The 20,863-nt window shown below is 41.1% G+C and overlaps 1 protein-coding gene across 2 annotated transcripts in view; it reads left to right on the top strand.

Moving 5' to 3' along the window:
* The window catches only part of fchsd2 (FCH and double SH3 domains 2), a 266,251-nt gene that overhangs the window by 207,246 nt on the left and 38,142 nt on the right, over positions 1–20,863 (top strand). For both annotated transcript variants that reach the window (XM_078545225.1, XM_078545224.1), the window contains one exon: positions 8,373–8,534. In XM_078545225.1, the coding sequence (XP_078401351.1) occupies positions 8,373–8,534 (162 nt within the window). The remainder of the gene's footprint in view (positions 1–8,372; positions 8,535–20,863) is intronic.

The following is a 20,863-nucleotide window of genomic DNA, read 5'->3' as shown; positions in this document are numbered from 1 at the left end:
CAGCCCCGCCGTTGACCGGCTCCCCGGGCGCCAGCCCCGCCGTTGACCGGCTCCCCGGGCGCCAGCCCCGCCGTTGACCGGCTCCCCGGGCGCCAGCCCCGCCGTTGACCGGCTCCCCGGGCGCCAGCCCCGCCGTTGACCGGCTCCCCGGGCGCCAGCCCCGCCGTTGACCGGCTCCCCGGGCGCCAGCCCCGCTGTTGCCTCACTTTCCTAGGCCCAGCAGCCCTCAGCACCCTCACCTACGCCAGTGTTAGCTGCTTCTCCAATAGCTAACTGGTTCTCTCCTCTCCCTCATTTGCTGCTAATAGGCTTACTCGTGAGCCTGTCAGCAGCAAATGTGGGAGAGAAGCAGCCTATGATTGGAGAAGCAGCTGCTTGAAGAATCATCCATTGAAACTCACTCGTTTGACCAGAATTTTGAAAAATGGCTCCAGGAGCTGCATGGGGGGGCTTCACGGGCTCTACATTGGATAAGCCTCCCATACTACAGCCTTGCCCATGTAGTGGCTGGCTACTGAAAAACATTAGTCATATCCTGGGAGTGGATTAGAGGAAATTTAAAAGATCCAAATATTTATTGTTTTAAAGAATATTATTTGCCTGATAGATTAGCTTTACCAAATTTTAATGTGTCATTTTTAGTAGGTGGTGGAGGAAATAAAATTGCGAGTTTAGATTTTCCAGAAAACTCTTCAGAAAGAAGATGCAGTGAATGTTGTGATATTTTGTGTGTTATTAAGGCTCCCACTACTCATTTCCTGAAAATTTAAAGCATTTGCCTTTAATCCTCCTTTGTTTTAAAATATTGCATTATCTATAGCATGGCATAAAGGGCAGACCTTGTACCAGATGGTGATTTCTTTTGTAAAGTCATTATCTGAGAAGATCAATAAATAGATTGAAAACCACAGCTACAACTCACAAATTACTGGCTAGTAGAATGATGCATGGAAATGTATTTATATCACTTACATTACTTAGCTGGCAACAATTATATTAATCATAAAATAACTGAACGTTAAATTGCTTTCCTCTGTACTGAAGCTATGTTTATTAATTAATTTGTTTAAATGTTTTATACTTGTCTTATCTCTACCATCTGTCCATATGGCCTTGGTTTGTTTTATCTGATGTTTTACAACAATCTGTTACACTGCTTTCTAATTTGCATCAGCCTAACTTGAAGCTGTAATGAATGGTGATTGTTATAGATAACCAGTGCATTTGGCATCAGTGCTTTTACAAGCTGTTGTAAATTTCTGAACATTACCTTAAAATGCTGTCTTATCAGTTACATTGGGTTGATAGTTATGTCTGTGGGCTTTCTTCCGAATTGAAAAATTAAGGTGAAGAGTCGAGATTCATCTTACACCAAAGAAATAATATAAGATAAATCAGTCTGGAGTGAACGCAATATCAAGCTTTGATTTTAGAAGGCTGGTCATTACAACAGGAAAGAAGAAAAAGGGAGATAAGGAAAAAGCAAAAAACCTGTGGGCTAGAAACTTGAAACAGAAAATACTATAAATACTTAACTGGTCAGTAAGCATCTGTGGCAACAACAGAAAAAAATGACGCTTCAGATCTGGATTCCTTGTTAGATATTGCAGACCAGCATTTCTGAAGAGAAGAGGAAAGAACACACGGGGGAAGAAATAGAATGACTATAATATGTTTAAATGGAAAACAGGATGGTTAAATGGCAGGAACAACAAATAATGAGACAGAAGGAAGCATAATGACAAATAAATTTAAAACATTTTTGAGACACCAAGGGTGTGTGAATAGCTGAGGAAGTGGGGGAATAGCAGAAGCAGTATAAACACAAAAAATAGCGAAGCAGAACAAACTCCAACCTGCAAGAGGAATAGGGGAGATTTAAACACAAAAATTCAGACCACCTTTGCCAGCCCCATGTTGCAACAGAGGTTCATTCTGCAGCCCAATGACAAGTCCACCCTTCCCAAAAATGCCAACACAACCATCCCACCACCAGTCTTTGCTGATGAAGATAAAGTGCGAACTTGAGTTTGGATTTGGAGGCCACCTCGCCACTGAAAAAGTCAACAGGAAAGGCATCCCTACTGATGTCGGCAGTCCTGCAGCCATTTAACGATTGGGGAGCAGACCCTGGAAAAGGGGTCTGTAAGAGAGGTAACCCCTGCCTCCCCACCCCACAGCCCAGGCCCAAACAGGGTTACCTGCTTGGTGTACCCCACTCTCTCCACCCCGTTCTTCACCACCACCTGCCAGACGGAAAGCAGCCTTAAAGGGTCTCAGTTAGAATGAGCACAGAAAGGCCACCTTAGGTTTGCCTACCTCTCCATAAAATTTCAGACATGTTGACGGTGGGTAAGTAGGCAGCAAGAAGAACACCCATGGAATTTTCATGGGTCACCTCCCACCTGCTGTGGAGGTCTATAATAGTCTGCATTTTGCCCCAAGTTATTGGAGTCAATATTAAGGCTCGGTGGCTGCAAAGTGCATAAAAGTGCAGATGCTGATCTTCAAGGTTGCATCATGTTTTATTGGAACAATGTAGAAGAACAAAGACATGGTGGAGCATTCAAGAGGAAAGAAAAAGACAGGAAGCTTGGAATCGCACTTTCAAGCAGAAGCACTAACAAAGTGGTCACCTAGTCTGCACGTGATCTCGCCAATTTAGAGGAGATCACACCGTGAGCAGCAGATGCAATAAAATGCTTGGCAGTACACACAAATTACTGTCTCATCCAGAAAGAGAGTTTGGTGACCTGGACAGCAGTGTGGCAGGAAATGTCCAGAGAAATAAAGAGATTAGGGATGATTTGAAGAGGGGACCAGGTTGTTAGAGAGAATGCTCCATTTGGAAAATGGGAGAAAAGGGAATAGTATCTTTGATAGTATTATGTTGAAGCTGGCAAAAGGTTGAGGTCTTGTTACCCATGAGGGAAGGGAATCCTCAGCAGAAGACATTTCAACAGCTATGGTTGCATCAGACGTGTTGGAGACAATGGAACTGGGAAAAGGGAATGGAGTCCTTGTAGGAAGCAGAGTAGGAAAAACTATAATCCAGGTGGCTGTGGGTTTATAATAGATGTAAGTGATAAACCCATCACCAGGGAGCACACTGCAGGAAGGGAAGAGTTCAATGTGGACCATGTAAAAGTATAGAATGGCTGGAGTTTTGAAGCATAATTAATGAAAATCTCTATATCAAATGAAAGCAGGAAACCTCACCAAGACAGTCATCAGTGCAATGGCAAAAGAGGTTCAATCATAAGAGGTTCGATCATAAGAAGTAGGAGCATGAGTAGACCATTTGGCCCCTCAAGCCTGCTCTGGCATTTAATAAGTTCATGACTGATCTGATTGTGGCCTTAACTCCACTTTCCTGCCTATTGTCCATAACCCTTGACGTAAGGAGAGTATGTGCTTAGAAGTAGAACATAGCTTGTTCAACATATCTATGCTTAACTGTTTTTCTCCCCACCACAATTACTTTCCCACTAGGCCCACTGGGATCCCTGTAGGACTTGGAGCCCGCCCCAGGGAAAGCTGGAAGAGGGCGGAATGATGTTGGGATCCTGACCCAATTTCATTTTCCAGAACTTTACCACCTTGCACGCATTGGAACGCGCCTCCACCTGGTTGGAGAAGTTCTGTCAGTTTTTCAGCTATGGCACTGTGAGAGCACTGGACAATGTGTGCTCTTGAAAATATGCAAATTAATTTACATAACGTAAGGAATAGGAAGAGGAGCCGACCATATGGTCCCTTGAACCTGTTCCAGCACTCGATACAATCATGGCTGATCTTCAGCCTGAACTCCACTTTCCCGCCAACTCCTTGTTATCTCTTAATTCCCTAAGTAGTCAAAAATCTCTGTCTCAGCCTTGAATATACTCAATGACGGAGTATCTAAAATTCTCTGAGGTAAAGATTTTCAAAGTTTCAATCCTCAGAGTGAAGAAATTGCCCCTCTTCTCAGTCCAAAATGATCAACCCCTTAACCTGAGGCTGTACCCCCATGTCCTAGCTTCCCCAGTTAGGGGGAACAATCTGTGTTTACCCTGTCAAGCCCCTTCAGAATCTTGTATGTTTCAATGGGATCACCTCTCATTCATCTAAATTCCAGAGATTAGAGGCCCATTTTACTCAGTCTTTCTTCATAAGACAACCCTCTCATCCCAGGAATCAATCTAATGACCTTAGCTGTACCTCCTCAAAGGCACGTATATCCTTAGATAAACAGATCAAAACTGCGCACAGTATTGCAGATGCGGTGTTAAACCGGGATGGGAGGAGTGCGCAGTTTGACTAGCCCCACTACTCCACAGGACAGATCATTAGTTTAAAAGTTTGATTCACTCACCAAAATAGCCACTTGTTTACCTTTGCTACTGTTACCCAGAACAGAAGAGATTTTAACTAGGCTTCTTTCAATAAACTACAATAAAACTAGTTTTGTCAAATAGAAAGGCAAAGCTTATTTACATACAGTATGAAATATGAAAGTATACCAATTATTCTTTCGAGATACCCTATGCGTCTCACACACACACACATACCAAAAATAATAAAATAAAGATAGAGGAATTCTGCCAAAGGTTAAAAGTCAATGGTTCAAAGGAAAAGGAAAGATGATGGGGTCCTTGAAATAGCCTCCGGGTTATGCGGTTGGTGCTCAAGGGCTGATCTGCAAAACGATCGATGACTTTTGCACAGTTTTTCAGGTGGGCTTGAGGCATACCTGCAGGTACTCAATTCCAGCATATAGAGCAACTTAGAAGCAACTTGTATTTACTTCTGGCTGTTGACTGGGGCTTTGGACTGCAAAAAGACTGATGTCTTCCTTCACAAGCAGTTGGTCGTCGTCCTCAAAGCAAAACCAAAACCAACTTTTTAAACACAGTTCCAGGCATAGTTTTTTTCCCCAGAGCCATAAGCTACCATGTGACTTCTTTTGTACACAATCCACCAGGGTCAAGAGGTTTCCAGCTTCTTTGCAACTTCTTAATTACCTTTTCAGGTAAATGGATGTTTCTTCTAAGAAAAGCAATCAGAGTTCTTGCATTAACCCTGACAGGAACAGTATCTTTTAATACACACATTCTTCCAGAATGTCCTTAGTCCTTGAAGATTAACTATTTTCTTTGATTAGTGTTCATCACAGTAGTCTCACCAAAGCCCTGTGTAATTGTAGCAAGACTCCCTTATCTTGTTCTCCAGTTCACTTGCGGTAAAGGCCAGCATGCTATTTGCTTTTCTAATCACTTGCTGTATCTGCATACGAACCTTTTGTGTTACTTGGGTGCCAGTACACCTAATATTAAGTTTCACACCTTTTGAAAAATATTCTGCTTTTCCATTCTTACGACCAAAGTGAATAGCCTCACACTCCACACACAATACTCCACTGCCATCTTGTTGCCCACTTACTTAATATGTCCATATCTATTTGCAGTCTTTGTGTCTCCCTCACAACTTACATTCTCTCTAGCTTTGTATCGTCAGTAAGATTGGATACATTATCACTTTTGGTCTCTTTGTCTAAATCATTAATATGGATTTTAAATAGCTGAGGCTCAAGCACTAATCCTTGCAGCTCTCCATTAATTACAGCCTACCAACTTGAAAATGTTCCATTTATCCCAACACTGCCTCTTGCCCATTACCCAATCTATGCTAATATATTTCCTCTAACTCTATGAGCCCTTATCTTGCATATTAACCTTTTGTGTGGCGCCTTATCAATTGGCTTTTGGCAATCCGGATATATTACATTTACTGGTTCACCTTTATCTACCCTACTTATTACGTCCTCATAAAAACTCTAATAAATTTGTCAAACATCATTCCCCCTTAGTAAAACCATATTGACCCTGACTATACTATGATCTTCTAAGTGCATTATTAAGACTTCCTTAGGAATAGATTACAGAATTTTCCTGAAGAATGATGTCAGACTAACTGGCTTGAAGCTGGCTGTTTTTTTTTCTCTTTTTGCTTTCTTGAATAGTGGTGTTACATTTGCTAGCCTCCAATTCGCTGAGACCATTCCGGAATTTGGAAAATCATAACCAGTACATCCACTATCTCTGCCTACGTCCTAGGTAGCTGCAATCAGGCCCAAAGGGATTTATCAGCTTTTAGTTTTTTATGTTCAAGATAAGGGGGAAGCCATTTAGGATCAAGATGAGGAGAAATTTCTTTACTCAGAGGGTTGTGAATCCTTGGAATTCTCTAACCCAGAGGGACCTGGAAGCTCAGTCATTGAGTATGTTTAAGGTAGAGATTGATTGATTGATTCCTGATTAACAATAATGTAATGGGTTATGGGGTTAGTGTGGATAAAAGGCATTGAAGTGTTCGATAAGCTATGATCATATTGAATGGCGGAGGAGGCTCGACGGGCTAAATGGCCTTCTCCTGTTCCTATTTTTCTCTAATATTTTTTCTCGGGTTAACATTAAATTCCTGACTCTTATTAGCCCCTTGTTTACCCTCTATTCCCGATGTCTAATTTGTGTCTTCTACTGTGAAGGCAGACACAAAATATTTGGGTCCGGATCTTCCAAGCAGCGACAATGACCATCTGATTGCCAGTGTGCTTTTAAATTCCCCCAACTTAAAGCTGCTCCACATTTCTTCTGGGACCTTCTGAGCCCAGCTTTCCGAGAAATACACCGCACAGCCTCATTTGGGGAACTCTGTCAGAGAGGAGTAGAGTCGTGGGAAGACAGGATATGTCCCCCTTTTATGGAACTAGCTACCATATGTTAAGTTTAAACGTTCAGTCTTACCATTCATTCATTGACATTTAAAGTGGATGAATGAGTTAATGGGTAGGTGGGTGAGATGGAAGTGAGTAGGTGGCTTGGGGGTGGTTGTAGATCAGGAGGTAGACAGATGGTGTAGTGGTTTAGTCAGGTCTGGTTGGGAGGGTAGTAGGGTCTGGAGGGGTAGTTGGGTCTGGCCAGGTAGTAGTTGGGTCGAGGTTTAGTCATGTCTGTTTGCGGGTTGGGGTGTGCAGTGTTGGGTGGGAGGGGCACTCAGGTGGCGGGATGATTGGGTTCGCGGGAGTACAGTGGGGTTTGGAGGGGTAGTCGGGTCTGGTCGGGGGGTGTGGTCGAGTCGGGAGGGATAGTCAGGTCAGGGGGTAATCTGGCTGGGTTGGGGGTAGTCGGCTGGGTTGGGGGTAGTCGGCTGGTCCGGGAGGATAGTCGGCTGGTCCAGGAGGGGCGGTTGGGTCGGGGCGAAGGGTAGTCAGGGAATTGGCGGGGCCAGTGTGAATGATTGGGGGTGCGTTCTGGAGTTACCCAGGAATTAGTCTAGGTTTTAATCTGTCTAACATTTCCTGGGTAACAACCCAGGAAGGGCCCTGGGCAGCAGAGGAATTGCCAGTCGGAAGTTGAATCTTCCCAGACAATTCCCATATCAGTCAGACCAGAAGATTTGGCCCTTGATGAACAACTCTGCCATTCCCTCATTTCCCATGATAATTTCTCCTGCCTCAGCCTCCAAGGAACTAGTATTTTCTTTAGCTGCTCTCCTTTTTATATACTTGTAATACCTCTTACAATCCATCTTTCTAATCCTGGTTACTTTATTCTCCTATTTTTTTCTGCTTTATATCAACTTGCTAGTCACTCTTTGTTGGTTTCTACAGCTCTCTCAATCTTCAGACTTACTACTATTCTTCCCAGCATTATAAGCCTCTTCTTTTAATCTAATACTATTTTTAACACTCTTGCATCCATCTTGTTGATTTTTGTTTTTAAATGAATGTACTTCTGTTGAAAATTTTAAATTATTTCTTTAAATGTTTCCCACTGTTTATTTACTACCATATGTTTCAATCTATTTACCCAATCAACCTTAGCCAGTTGCACCCTCATATCCATAAAATTGGCCATGTTTACATTTAAAAGTCTTGTTTTGGATTGGAGTATGTCACTTTCAGACTCACTTTTCCCAGAGGACCTTCTACCATGAGATTATTAATTAACCCTGCCTTATTCCACAATACTAGGCCTAAAATAGTTTTAGCCTTAGTTGATCTACAACATATTGTTCAAGGAAGCATGTTTGATGAAGTACAGATTTCAGCATTGATTGCAAATTAAAAATAGCAAAGGACAGGAGCTTCCTTATAAATTCTAAAACATTGATGCCATAAACAGAAAAAAATGGTTTTTAATTTATGTCTAATTGTTTTTATGCTAATGAACCGTCTTATAAAATAGCTATAATTTAGGGATGCGTTGTGTTGAACTAAATAGAGTTTAGAGCTTGCCAGATAGACACAGGAACTGAAACATACGTGGTTACACAGCATTTACGCTGTTCAAATTAAAAACCCTTTTAATAAGTGTAAATTTTTTTTGCAGACAGTTAAGCTAAAGGCAGAAGCACGATTGGAGTTACTGAGACAGATTGGGGTTGCTGTGGATACATGGTTGAAAAGTGCCATGAATCAAGTAATGGAAGAATTAGAAAATGAGCGTTGGGCAAGCCTCCCACCACTCGCCAACAATGAAACTGTGCACTTGGTAAGACTTTGAAATGTATGGTGATGACATCCAGCTGTACCTCCTGACCACTTCCCTTGACAACTCTACTGTCTGTTGGTCTTTCTTTTACTTGCTCCTGGGCTGTGAGCTACTCTGGCAAAGCCAGCATTGTTGCCCATCCCTGATTGCTCTTAAGAAGGTGGTGATGAAACTCCTCCTTGAACTACTGCAGTTCATGTGATGCAGATACCCCTACACTGCTATTTGGAAGGATAGCATGAGACTTGGAGGGTAATTTGAAGATGTATTGGATGAGCTGAAATTTCTTCCAGCTAAGTATTGGGAAGGCCAAAGCCATTGTCTACAGTCCCTGGCACAAGTCCACTCCGTGGCTACTGACTCCATCACTCTCTCTGGCTACTGAGACTGAATCCAGCATTTCCAATCTTATTGTGGTATTTGACCTTGAAGTGAGCTTTAGACCACGTATCCCACCATCACCAAGGCCGCCTAATTCCACCTCAGTAACAATGCCTAACTCTGCCCCACTGTCAGCTCATCTTCTGCTGAAACCCCCATCTTTATTACCTCTAAACTTGACTATTCCAATGCTCTTCTGGCCAGCCTCCTGTCTTCCACCCTCCATAAACTCAAGCTCATCCAAAACTCTACTACCTGAATCCTAACTTGCACCAAGCCCTGTTCCCTTGTCGGTCCTGTGTTTTTTATGTAATCTTTAGAATGAACGACTTAAAGCTTGCATTAGCTCCTAGTCTGGCAATGCCTCAATTTTAAAGCTCTCAGCCTTATTTCCAAATACCTCCTTGGCCTCACCCTTTCTCTATTTCTGTAACATTCTTCACTCCTATAACCCTCATGATCTCTGTGTTGCACCAGTTCTGGCACGTTGTACGTCCCCCGTTTTAATTGCTCCAACATTGGTGGCAGTGCTTTCAGCTGCCTTTGCGCTTAACTCTGGAATTCCCTCCCTAAATTTCTTTATCTCTCTTTAAGATACTCCTTGAAAAATATTTCTTTGGCCAAGCTTTTGACCATTTGCTCTAATATCTCCTTATGTGACTTGCTGTCAAATTTTGTTTAGTAATGCTCCTGAGAAGCACCTTGGGATCTTTTACGATGTTAAAGGCACTTTATAACATTGTTGATGTTTTTTCACATTTTTATTTGATATTTAAATTAATATTACACCTGTTCATGACAACTACTATGCAAGATGACCAATAATGGTGTGTAAGGAGAGCTTTTTGTTTATATGCATATCTGATAAGTTAATGGTAAAAAAGAAACATCTGAAAATTCTTCATCAGAATGATTCTAGAGCTTAAATGGGTCAATTATGAGGACAGTTCACATAAAGTTGGCCTTTAATGCTTGAGTGTAGAAGGCTTAGTGTTGATCTAATTGTGTTTAAAATTATAGAAAGTAAATTTTGAGGTGATTATAAAGAAGTTATTTCCTCTAATGGGGTCACCTGGAACAAAATGCACAATACCCAAATTAGGGCTGGGTCTTTGAAGAATGAAATCAGGAAAACCTTTCACCCAAAGGCTAATGGAAATATGGAATCCTTTTACACACACAGTTATAAGTGCTGGATCAATTGAAATTTTCCAGGACTGAGACTGACAATTCTTTGGTAACACTAAAAAAAGAATATGGATTAAAGGTGGATAAATGGAATTGAAGTACAGATCAGACTGTCTGAATGGCGGAAGAGGCTTGAGGAGCTGAATGGCTTTCTCCTGTCCCTATTCAAAGCATGTGCTCTACTTATTACATAGCTATCCTGCTTAAAACACATGCATACCTTTTTTTAAAAATCACAACTTTAGGCTTATGAATACTGTGCTCGTAGGCAGTTGCAATCAGATGTGGCACCATGTATTTTAATTTATTGAAAGAAGTGTAGTTACTTACAACCTACTTTTTTAAAGATTAGTTCATGGGATGTGCGCATCACTGACAAGGAACAGCAGTTATTGCCAATCCTGAACCACTGCAGTCCTTGTGGTACAGGTACAGCCACAGTGCTGATAGGGAGGGAGTTCCAGGACTTTGACTTGGCTACAGTGAAGGAACAGCAATATAGTTCCAAGTCAGAATGGTGATTTGGAGGGATTCTTGCAGATGAACTTCCAATGCATCTGCTGTCTTTGTCCTTCTAAGTGGATTTGGGTTTGCAAGGGCTGTTGAAGAAGTCTTGTCGAGTTGCTGTACTGCATCTTGTAAATGGTATGCACTGCTGCTACTGTGCGCTGGTAGAGGAGGCATGAATGTTTAGGTGGTGAATGGGGTGCCAGTTGAGCAGGCTGCTTTGCTCGGGATGGTGTCGCGCTTTCTGAATGTTATTAGAGTTGCACTCATCTAGACAAATGTTGAATATTCCATTACACTCTTGACTTGTGCCTTGTGGACGGTGGGTAGGTTTTGGGGAGTCAGGATGTGAGTTAATTGCTGCAGGATTCCCAACCTCTGACCTGTTCTTGTAGCCACAGCATTTTATGGATGATTCAGTTCCATTTCTGGTCAACGACGACCCCTCCAGAATGTTGATGGTGATTTTCATTTTATTTGATGTCGTTCAAAAACTACCTCTTCCTGTCAGGAGACCCATTTTGAATGTTACAAGACCAAATTAAATAAAGGAAGCACTTATTTTCCAGAAAATTGTTTCAGATTTGGTAGTATAACTAGTAATAACTAGTAAAAGTAATAACTATAGCATTAATATATATATTACAATCTCATGTATTATTGCTCACAGTGAGTCTAGGGTGCAGTTTCATTCTTTTAGCTGCTCAGAGGAAGCTTGTTCATATAGTTTGACTCTTCAAGGCCCACAGTTCAGCTACTCATGGAAGATACCTATATAGAAACACCCTTAAGTTAATAAAGAGCCAAATTTCCCTAGATTCGTAGCTTTCGTTGGAGAAAGGATTAGGTTATCAAGGTCAGAAAAGCTAGCAAGAAATTATTTTTCTCCAACAACGTTAACAATTTAAAATACAGCATTAGACTCAATACTTATTTTTCTATCCTGTGTGTTGTTTATGTGAGTCAGAGGATATGCTGTTTTGCTGTCTGCACCACCATTGGAATAATTCCCCCAGTGGCAATCTTTTTTTGCAGCACCCACACTTATACGGTCAGTAAGTTAAAGAAACCTGAAGCTTTTATGTTTAAGTAAGTATATGATCTCCTGTGCCACCCATACTTGCATGAAAGGCAAGTTTTTAAAATATTTAAAGAGATAAAAACAAAAAGCTAAAAGCTACTGCGGATGCTGGAAATCCAAAACAAAAACAGAATTACCTGGAAAAACTCAGCAGGTCTGGCAGCATCGGTGGAGAAGAAATCAGTTAACATTTCGAGTCTTCATGACCCTTTGGCAGAAGGGTCATGAAGACTCAAAACGTTAACTGATTTCTTCTCCACCGATGCTGCCAGACCTGCTGAGTTTTTCCAGATAATTCTGTTTTTGTTTTTAAAATATTTGATTATTAATATTTGAGCCAAGAAAGAGGAAGTTGGTTTGCTACTACACTTGTAGCTAACATTGCAATCAAAATGTCTTAATTCAAAGTTTCTTAATTTCTGTTATCCATTATTTAATTAAAATGCACATCAAAAAGCACCATGCAAATCAAGTACAGTACCACACATGGGGAGGCAAGCAATATTGCCAGGAAAAGCATTATCAACTAGATTCGCAATAAAATTCCTTTTTTCGCAAGCTGAACCGTATCAGAATGAACTTTCACCAGTGATAAATGTCACATAGAGATAATGCTAAGAAGCAAATTATCATAATGGTTTATGGTATCGTGACTGGAGGAAACCCGCACCACCCCTCCTCCTGCAATCTTTCTTGCGTTGATGTTGGTCAGCTTACAGAAACAACAAAATAGTGTGCATGACTCCTCTTTGAGGAATGGCTTTATTACTTTGAAGCATGGCATTACAAGGCAGAAAAATCACCTTGATGAGGATTGAAAATAGTGAGGCTCATGCAAAGTGCCTGCATTTAAAACCAGAATCCATTGCCAACTTCATTTTTGTTAACACTGTAAGTTTGTTCCAGCAGCTGCATCCAGTACAGTACATATAGTCACAGCCACTGATTCTTAAGCAATGAACCAATTTGAGCTCAAATTCTCTGACAGCCTGCAGACAAATTTTGAATGCATTGTCAGTGTTGATAAGGAAGCCTCTTTAATACTTAACCAAAGAAATAGCATTTGTTAAGGCACTTGAGCAATTAGTAATGAAAAGAGAAAATGCTGGAAAAATTCAGCAGGTCTGGCAGGATCTATGGAGAGAGAAACAGTTAACGTTTCAAGTCCATATGACCCTTCAGAGCTGAAGCAGAGTCACAGATGCTGCCAGACCTGCTGAGTTTTTCCAGCGTTTTCTGTTCTTATTTCAGATTTCCAGCATCCACTATATTTTGCTTTGAACAATTAGTACTATATCTTTGCGCACAAATTGTTTGTAAACAATTCTTGTTGATTAACCATAGCTAAGCAATTACGAAAAGAAGCTGCTTAGCAGAAAAATTCCTGGGGAAGGAGGAGTGAAGAAAACAAAATTATGTTATAAGCACCCAATAAGGAGGCAAAAATAATACCTGAAAATAGTGTGGACAAATTGGCTGACCTAATCAGCTTGCAGCACAGCACCACCTAGTGTTAGAAATACAACTACTGTGTGACTGGCAGCTTGTATTTTCTCCATTACAAAATGTTGACTTTAATCATGTTTTGCCATTATAACATGTTATGTGGAGATAAGAAAGTTGCCAATATAAAATGTTGACATAAAGCCATATCAGATCAAAATCTTGAACTGCCTCCTTAGCATCACTGTGGATGGACCTAAACCACAGGGACTGCAATGGTTCGAGAAGGCAGCTCACCACCACCACCTCAAGGGCAATTAGGGATGGGCAACAAATGCTGGTCTTACCAGTAACGTAGATATCCTGTGAATAAACCTAACAAAAATACAAACATTGTGACACTGGAAGTAAGTATATCTGAACAGCTTGAACACACCTATGGATAACTTCAAATACATAATATAGATAATATGCAAATATTAAATCCAGCACTATACCACTCAAAATAATCAAAATGCGTTCCAGGGGACCGCATTACCCCTGAGGCACATCACCCAATATCCCCCTACTTGTTGCATAGTGTTTTCTAGGTTAGCCTGGATATGAGTACATGTTCAAACTGGTGAAAGGTATATTTAGGATAAGTGACAGGGTGTTATTCTTCACACAACAGATTGATGTGAAGATTGGTGTAGACATCCAGAAAGATGGTGAATGTGCAAACCTTTGAATTTTTTAAGAGACCATATGAATGTTGAGTATTTCCAGCATTTTATATTTCTACATCCAATTTCCAGCAGCTGCAGTATTTTGCTTTTGACTCAGCAGCAATCATGCAATCAGGCAACACCTGCACACTGCTGAGCCATTCACTGAAGCTTGGTTCGAGTTGGCCAAGCTGAGTTAGCTACATCCTTGGCAATTTGGACTCTGGAATTTCAGTACAATTTTAAAATTTGTGGATGGTATCAAATTGGGGGCGTATTTACTGCAAAGGAACACTGTGACAATATCAAGGATGGTTACAGCTCAGATGGAGGCAATTCAGCACATCATGCCCGGGCTGGCTCTTTGCAAAAGCAATTCACCCAGTGCCACTCCCTTGGCTTTTCCTGTAGCCTTGCAAATTTTTTCCTTTTCAGATTCCTCTTTTTCCTCTTCAAATAACGATATGCTGGAAGACTGAATAAACTTGAAGAATGGGTGTTTAATTGGCAATTGAATTTCTATGTACATTAGTGTAAAGTGGTATATTTTGGTAGGAAAAATGAAGCCACGTGCTACTTGGATAATTAGAGTCTAAATAGGGTAAAGGATAAAGGAATCTAGGGATACAAATACACAAGTCACTAAAAGTAACAACACAGGCTATTAAAGCCATTTTTTTTTTAAAGTGAGCAAGAACTGGAATTCATTTCTAGAGGGGTAGAAATTAAAAGCAGAGAAGTTATGCTAAACTTGTACAGTACGTTGGTTAGACCACACTTGGAGTACAGTGCACAGTTCTAGCTTTCTATTATGAAAAGGACATAGAGACATTGGATACAATGCAAAAAGAGATTTAAAAATGATACCAGGATGGAGAGGTTCTAACCACCACAAAAGAATGAACAGCCTTGAGGTTCTTTCGTCTATATAAAAAAAGGCTCAGAGATGACTTGATAGAGGCCTTTATCCTATTGAACCCTTTCATTATTAGAAATAGAAATGTTTTCATTTGTAGGGAAATCAAAATATAAAGGACCATAATTACAAGATAGTCACTAATAACTCCAATAGGGAATTCGGGGGAAACATTTTTACCCAAAGATTGGTAAGAAGGTGGAATCGGCTACATGGAATAATTGAGGCAAATAACAAACATGCATTTTAGGAGAAGCACAATAAGCACATGAGACAGAATTCAATAGATTTTGTACTGTGGTGATAGGATTAGATAAAGAGAGGTTAGAAGAGGCTTGTGTGTATCATTAACGCTGCCATAACTCTAATTGGGTGCTAAAGTGCCAGGGATGGAGGGGAGACTTTGGGAACTCTGGATGGATGAACTAACATTGGCTGACTGGTCTCTTTATCTATTCTTAGCCTGCAACTTTGTAAACTTTGCTATAGGTGCCTTCAGATATCATTATTGTGCTTTATTTATAGTGTTAGTAGGGACATTGTGTGGCTCCTGTTGGTAGCACTCTCACCTCCAAGGTCACAAAGTTGTGTTCAAGTTCCATTCCAGAATTCAAAACCAAGGTTGACACTCCAGTATAGTACGGAGGGACTGCTGTCCTGTCAGAGGGCAATGCCTTTAGGATGAGGCAATGAACCAAAGCCCATTTTCCCTCTTTGGTGAACCCAAAAAATCCTATGGCACTGTTTTAAAAAGAATAGGAAAGTTTTCCCCATTTTCTTGGACAATGTCCATTAACCAATGTGACTAAAACAAATTCTCATAATGTCGTTATCACATTGTTGGTTGTGGGAACTTCTGTGTAATTTGGCTGCTACATTTCCTACATACAATGCTTCAAAACACTTTTAAAAAAAAAAAAAGCTTCTTGAGGTTATGAAAGGCAATATATCAAAGCAAGTTATTTTCTTTTGTCTTTTGCGCCAATAACAAATAGCAGTTTTCCAGATGTCAGGTGGGGAAGGTGGAACCTATACAGGTTAGAATGGTCGCACCTCAACAGAGCTGGGATCAATTCCCTTGCAGTCAGTTTGCTCATGCTATTGAGAAGGGTTTAAGCTAAGCTGGCAGGGGGATTGTGACCACAATGTAGCATTAGAGAGGAAAAACAAGGCGGGCAAAGAATTGGGAGAGACATATTACTAGAAATAATATGGTGTTACATGGGGATTGGAGTCAGAGGTATAAGATCTAATTTGGGTTTATAATGCACATATGTGAACACACAGTCTGTTCAATAAGGTTGGTGAGCTGTAGGCGCAGATAACCAAGTTGGAAATAAGATGTTGTGACAGTAATAGAGACCCAGCTTGAAAAAAGAGCAGGACTGGGTACTAAATTTTCCAGGATACAAGATGTTCAGGAAAGATGGGGAAGGAAAGAAAGAAAGTAAGGAGGAAGGGTGGCATTATTGATAAAGGAGAATGTTACAGTGCTGGAGAGAGAGGATATCCTAGTGGGGTCAAGGACAGGATTTATTTGGTTAGAGCCAAGAGAATAAAGATACCACTTTGCCTGCATGCCACAGATGCATCTGTCCATCTCAGTATTGGTAGGAGTGACCACCACACAGTCCTTATGGAGACAAAGTCCTGTTTTAACATTGAATGCAGATGGGCATGCCAGGAGCAGCACCAGGCATACCTAAAAATGAGGTGTCAGCCTGGTGAAGCTACAACACAGGACTACTTGCATGCCAAGCAGCAAGCGATAGAGAGAGCTAGCGATCCCACAACCAACGGATCATATCTAAGCTCTGCAGTCCTGCCACGTTCAGTCATGAATGGTGGTGGACAATTAAACAACTCGCTGGAGAAGGAGGCTTCACAAATATCCCCATGGGGGTAGCCAGCCCATCAGTGCAAATGATAAGGCTGAAGCATTTGCAACAATCTTCAACCAGAAGTGCCAAGTGCATGATCCATCTCATCCTCTGGAGGCCCCAAGCATCACAGATGCCAGTCTTCAGCCAAGTCAATTCACTCCATGTGATATTAAGAAATGGTTGAAGGCACTAGATATGGCAAAGACTATGGGCCCTGACAATATTCCAACAATAGTACTGAAGACTTGTGCTCCAGAACTTGCTGTGCCCCTAGCCAAGCTGTTCCAGTACAGCTACAACACTGGCATCTATCCAGCAATGTGGAAGATTGCCCAGGTATGTCCTGTGCACAAAAAGCAGGACAAATCCAACCCGGCCAATTACCGTCCTATTGGTCTACTCTCGAGCATCAGTAAAGTGATGGAAGGGGTGATCAACAGTGCTATCAAGTGGCACTTGCTCAGCAATAACCTGCTCACCGACACTCAGTTTGGGTTTCGCCAGGGCCACTCAGCTCCTGACCTCATTACAGCCTTGGCTCAAACATGGACAAAAGAGCTGAACTCCTGAGGTGAGAGTGACTTCCCTTGACATCAAGGCAACATTTGACGGAGTATGACATCAAGGAACCCTAGCAAAACTGGAGCCAATGGGAATTGGGGGGAAAACTCTCCGCTGGTTGGAATCATACCTAGCATAAAGGAAGATGGTTGTGTTTGTTGGAGGTCAATCATCTCTTTTCCCGGACATTACTGCAGGAGTTCCTCAGGATAGTGTCCTAGGCCCAACCACCTTCAGCTGCTTCATCAATGACCTTCCTTCGATCAACAAGTCAAAAGTGAGGATATTCGCTGATGATTGTGCAACGTTCAGCACCATTCGCGACTCCTCAGATACTGAAGCAGTCCATGTCCAAATGCAGCAAGATTTTCATTAGATCCTGTTTATCAATTTTTAGTCCATCCAGTGCCTCAGCTACCTTTCCTTCAGCAGCATCTTCTTCCTTGGTCACAACAGATGCAAAGTATTCGTTTAGTACCTCAGCTATGCCTGCTGCCTCCATGTGTAAATCCCCTTTTCAGTTACAAATTGCCCTAGTCCTCTTTTTACTATTTTATATGCCAATAGAAGACTTCAGGATCCCTTTTATGTTATCTGCCAGTCTCTTCTCACATTTTCTCTTTTTGTTTTTTCCCTTCCCCTCTGAACTTTCAATATTCAGCGTGGTTATCGCTTGTATTCTCAATCTGACATCTGGCATATCCATCCTTTTTCTGCTTCATCTTACACTCTATCTCTTTCATCATCCAAGGAGCATTGGCTTTGTTTGTCCTATCTTCCTCCTTTGTGGGAATGCACCTTGATCGTACCTGAACATCTCTTTAAAGGCAGCCAATTTTTGATTCCAATTTAATATAAAAGCAAAATTATGCGGATGCTAGAAATCTGAAATAAAAACAGAAAATGCTGGAGAAACTCAGCAGGCCTGACAGCATCTGTGGCAAGAAAAACAGAGTTAGCATTTCGAGTCTGTGTGACTCTTCTTCAGAGCTGATTGATTCCAATTCACCTTGGCTGGCTGATCCAATTTACCTTGACCTCCCCCTTTGGGGGAGACTGTGGCATAATGATATTACAACTGGACAAGTAATCCAGAGATCCAGGGTAATGCTCTGAGGACCCAGGTTCAAATCCCATGAGGACAGATGGTGACATCATTGTCATTAGCTGTACTTAAAGTTGAGAAGTTACCAACACAGGATGAAATGCATCTGAGCATACTGGGGGAAGTAAGGGTGAAAATTGTGGAGGTATTAGCCATGATCTTTCAGTCCTCTTTAAATATAGGGATGGTGCCAATGTTACACCCTTGTTCAAACACAAGTAAAAGGATAAGCCCAGCAAATACATGCCAGCCAGTTTAACTTCAGTGGTGAAAAAGTTTTTAGAAATGATGATTCGAGACAAAATTAACAGTCTCATGGACGAATGTGGGTTAATTAAGGAAAACTAACGTGCATTTGTTGAAGACAAATCATATTCAAATAAATTGCTTGAGCAATTTGATGAGATAAAAGAAAGGATTAATGAGGATAATGTGGTTGGTGTGCTGTACATGGACTTCCAAAAGCAGTTTGATGAAGTACCATACAACAGGCATATCAACTAAGTTGAAGCCAATGGAATAAAAAGGATAGTGGCAGCATGGATGCAAAGTTAGCTGAGTGGCAGGAAACTTAGAGTAGTCGTGAACATGTTGAGTTCTGATGAAAGGTTATCAACCTGAAACTTTAACTCTTTCTCTCTCCGCAGATTCCGCAATACCTCCTGTGTATTTCCAGAATTTTCTGTTCCTGTATCCGCAGTATTTGCTTTTGTTTTGTGTTGTAGTGGTGGATGGTTGTTTTTCGGATTGGAAGAAGGTATATAGTGGGATACTGCAGGGGTTGGTATTAGGAGCACTGCTTTTCTTGATCAATATTAATGACATAGCTTGAGTATGCAGAGCACAATTTTAAAATTTGCGGCTGGCACAACATTTTGAAGTATTGTGAACTGTGAGGAGGATAGTGAGAGGCTCCAAGAGGACATAGGCTGGTTGAATGGGTGGACACATGGCATATGAAATTAATGTAAGGAAGTATGAAGTGATACATTTTTGTAGGGAAACTGAGGAGAGGCAATATAAAATAAAATATACCATTCTAAAAGGGGTGCAGGAGTAGAGGGACCTTGGGGATAAAAATGCACAAATCATAGAAGGTGACAGGCAGGTTGAGAAAGGAGTGAAGAAGACATACAACACCCTGGGCTTTATAAATAGAGGCATAGAATACAAAGGAGCTCATGGTGAACCTTTATGAAACACTGGTTCAACTGGAGTATTATATCCAGTTCTGGGCACTGCACTTAGGAAGGGTGTGAAGGTACTGCCAGAGGTGCAGAGAAGATTTACAATGGTTCCAGGGATGTGGGACTTCAGTTACATGGATAGATTGGAGAAGCTGGGGCTGTTCTCCGTGAAGAAAATGAAAGTTGTGATGAGATTTGACAGTTGTGTTCAAAATCGTGAGGAGTCTCTACAGAATGGATAGGGGGAAATTGTTCTCAGTGGCAGAAGGGTCAAGAATGTGAAGTGAATGGCAAAAGAACCAAAGGTAACATGAGGACAATTTTTTTAATGCTGCAAATGGTTGGGACCTGAATGCACTGCCTCAGAGTGTGGTGAAGGCATATTCGATTGTGGCTTTCACAAGGAAGTTGTTTAATTATCTTAATAATAGTTTGTAGGGCTATGGGGAAAAGGTGGGGATTGGACTAGCTGAGTTGCTCTCACAGAGCCAGCATAGACACAATGGGCCAAATGGCCCTCTCCTGTGCTATAATCCTGTGATTCACATGTATTGCAGCAGCATACAGTAATGAGAGCTGAATTGAGCTCAGCAGGCACGCAGAGATATTGTAAGCTGAATAATTTACCTACATTTAGCAGTGTTACTAAATGACTTTGCCCTTCTATTATACCTAATGTGACCCTTATGCTTGTTGTGATGAAACGTGTATGTATATTTAATGACGAGCTGAAAGACATCTGCCTACAAAAACAATCTAGTGATGATGACTGCCTTGTTCTATCTGCAACTTTCAAATATTTCATGTTTACTCTGGCTAAATTGTGTTTGCTGCTTTCTGACTCAATTGTATTGCTTGCTAGCTTTCTGACTCTCAAATTGAGCAAGTATTGACTAATTTAAGTATTTAAAATTGTTACCACTTTGCCTTCAGTAAGCAATATCACAGGGAAATGGGACAAGTTGGCTGGAGCACAGAACAGTGATAATGTCAGACTCTTGGATTTGTTTAGCAATGCAGCACAAACCTCATTGAAAGTGGTTTTGCAGTAGCAAATAAAAAGACTTATTTAATTGTAGAGAATAATTTTATTATAGAAGAAAACTTGCTGGACCAGAGAATGATAAAGCCGTTGCCTGCAACACAAAACCTTGATCCTTTAGCAAAAACTGCTGTCCCGCAGCTCAAATGAGTGCAAGGCTATAGGGTGAAGACCTATAAATAAACAGTACATACTCCCTGAGTATTAATTACTATTATCCTCCGACCTTTTGCTGAGTTATAAATTGCTATCAACAAGCTGAACACACAAGGTTGCTTCGCAATAATACATTTTATTTTGGCTGCGTTTGCTGTCAATGCAATCCATG

The sequence above is a fragment of the Cetorhinus maximus genome, chromosome 7 (assembly GCF_964194155.1).
Source record: "Cetorhinus maximus chromosome 7, sCetMax3.hap1.1, whole genome shotgun sequence".
NCBI lineage: Eukaryota > Metazoa > Chordata > Chondrichthyes > Lamniformes > Cetorhinidae > Cetorhinus > Cetorhinus maximus.
This window is presented reverse-complemented; position numbering and strand designations above follow the sequence as displayed.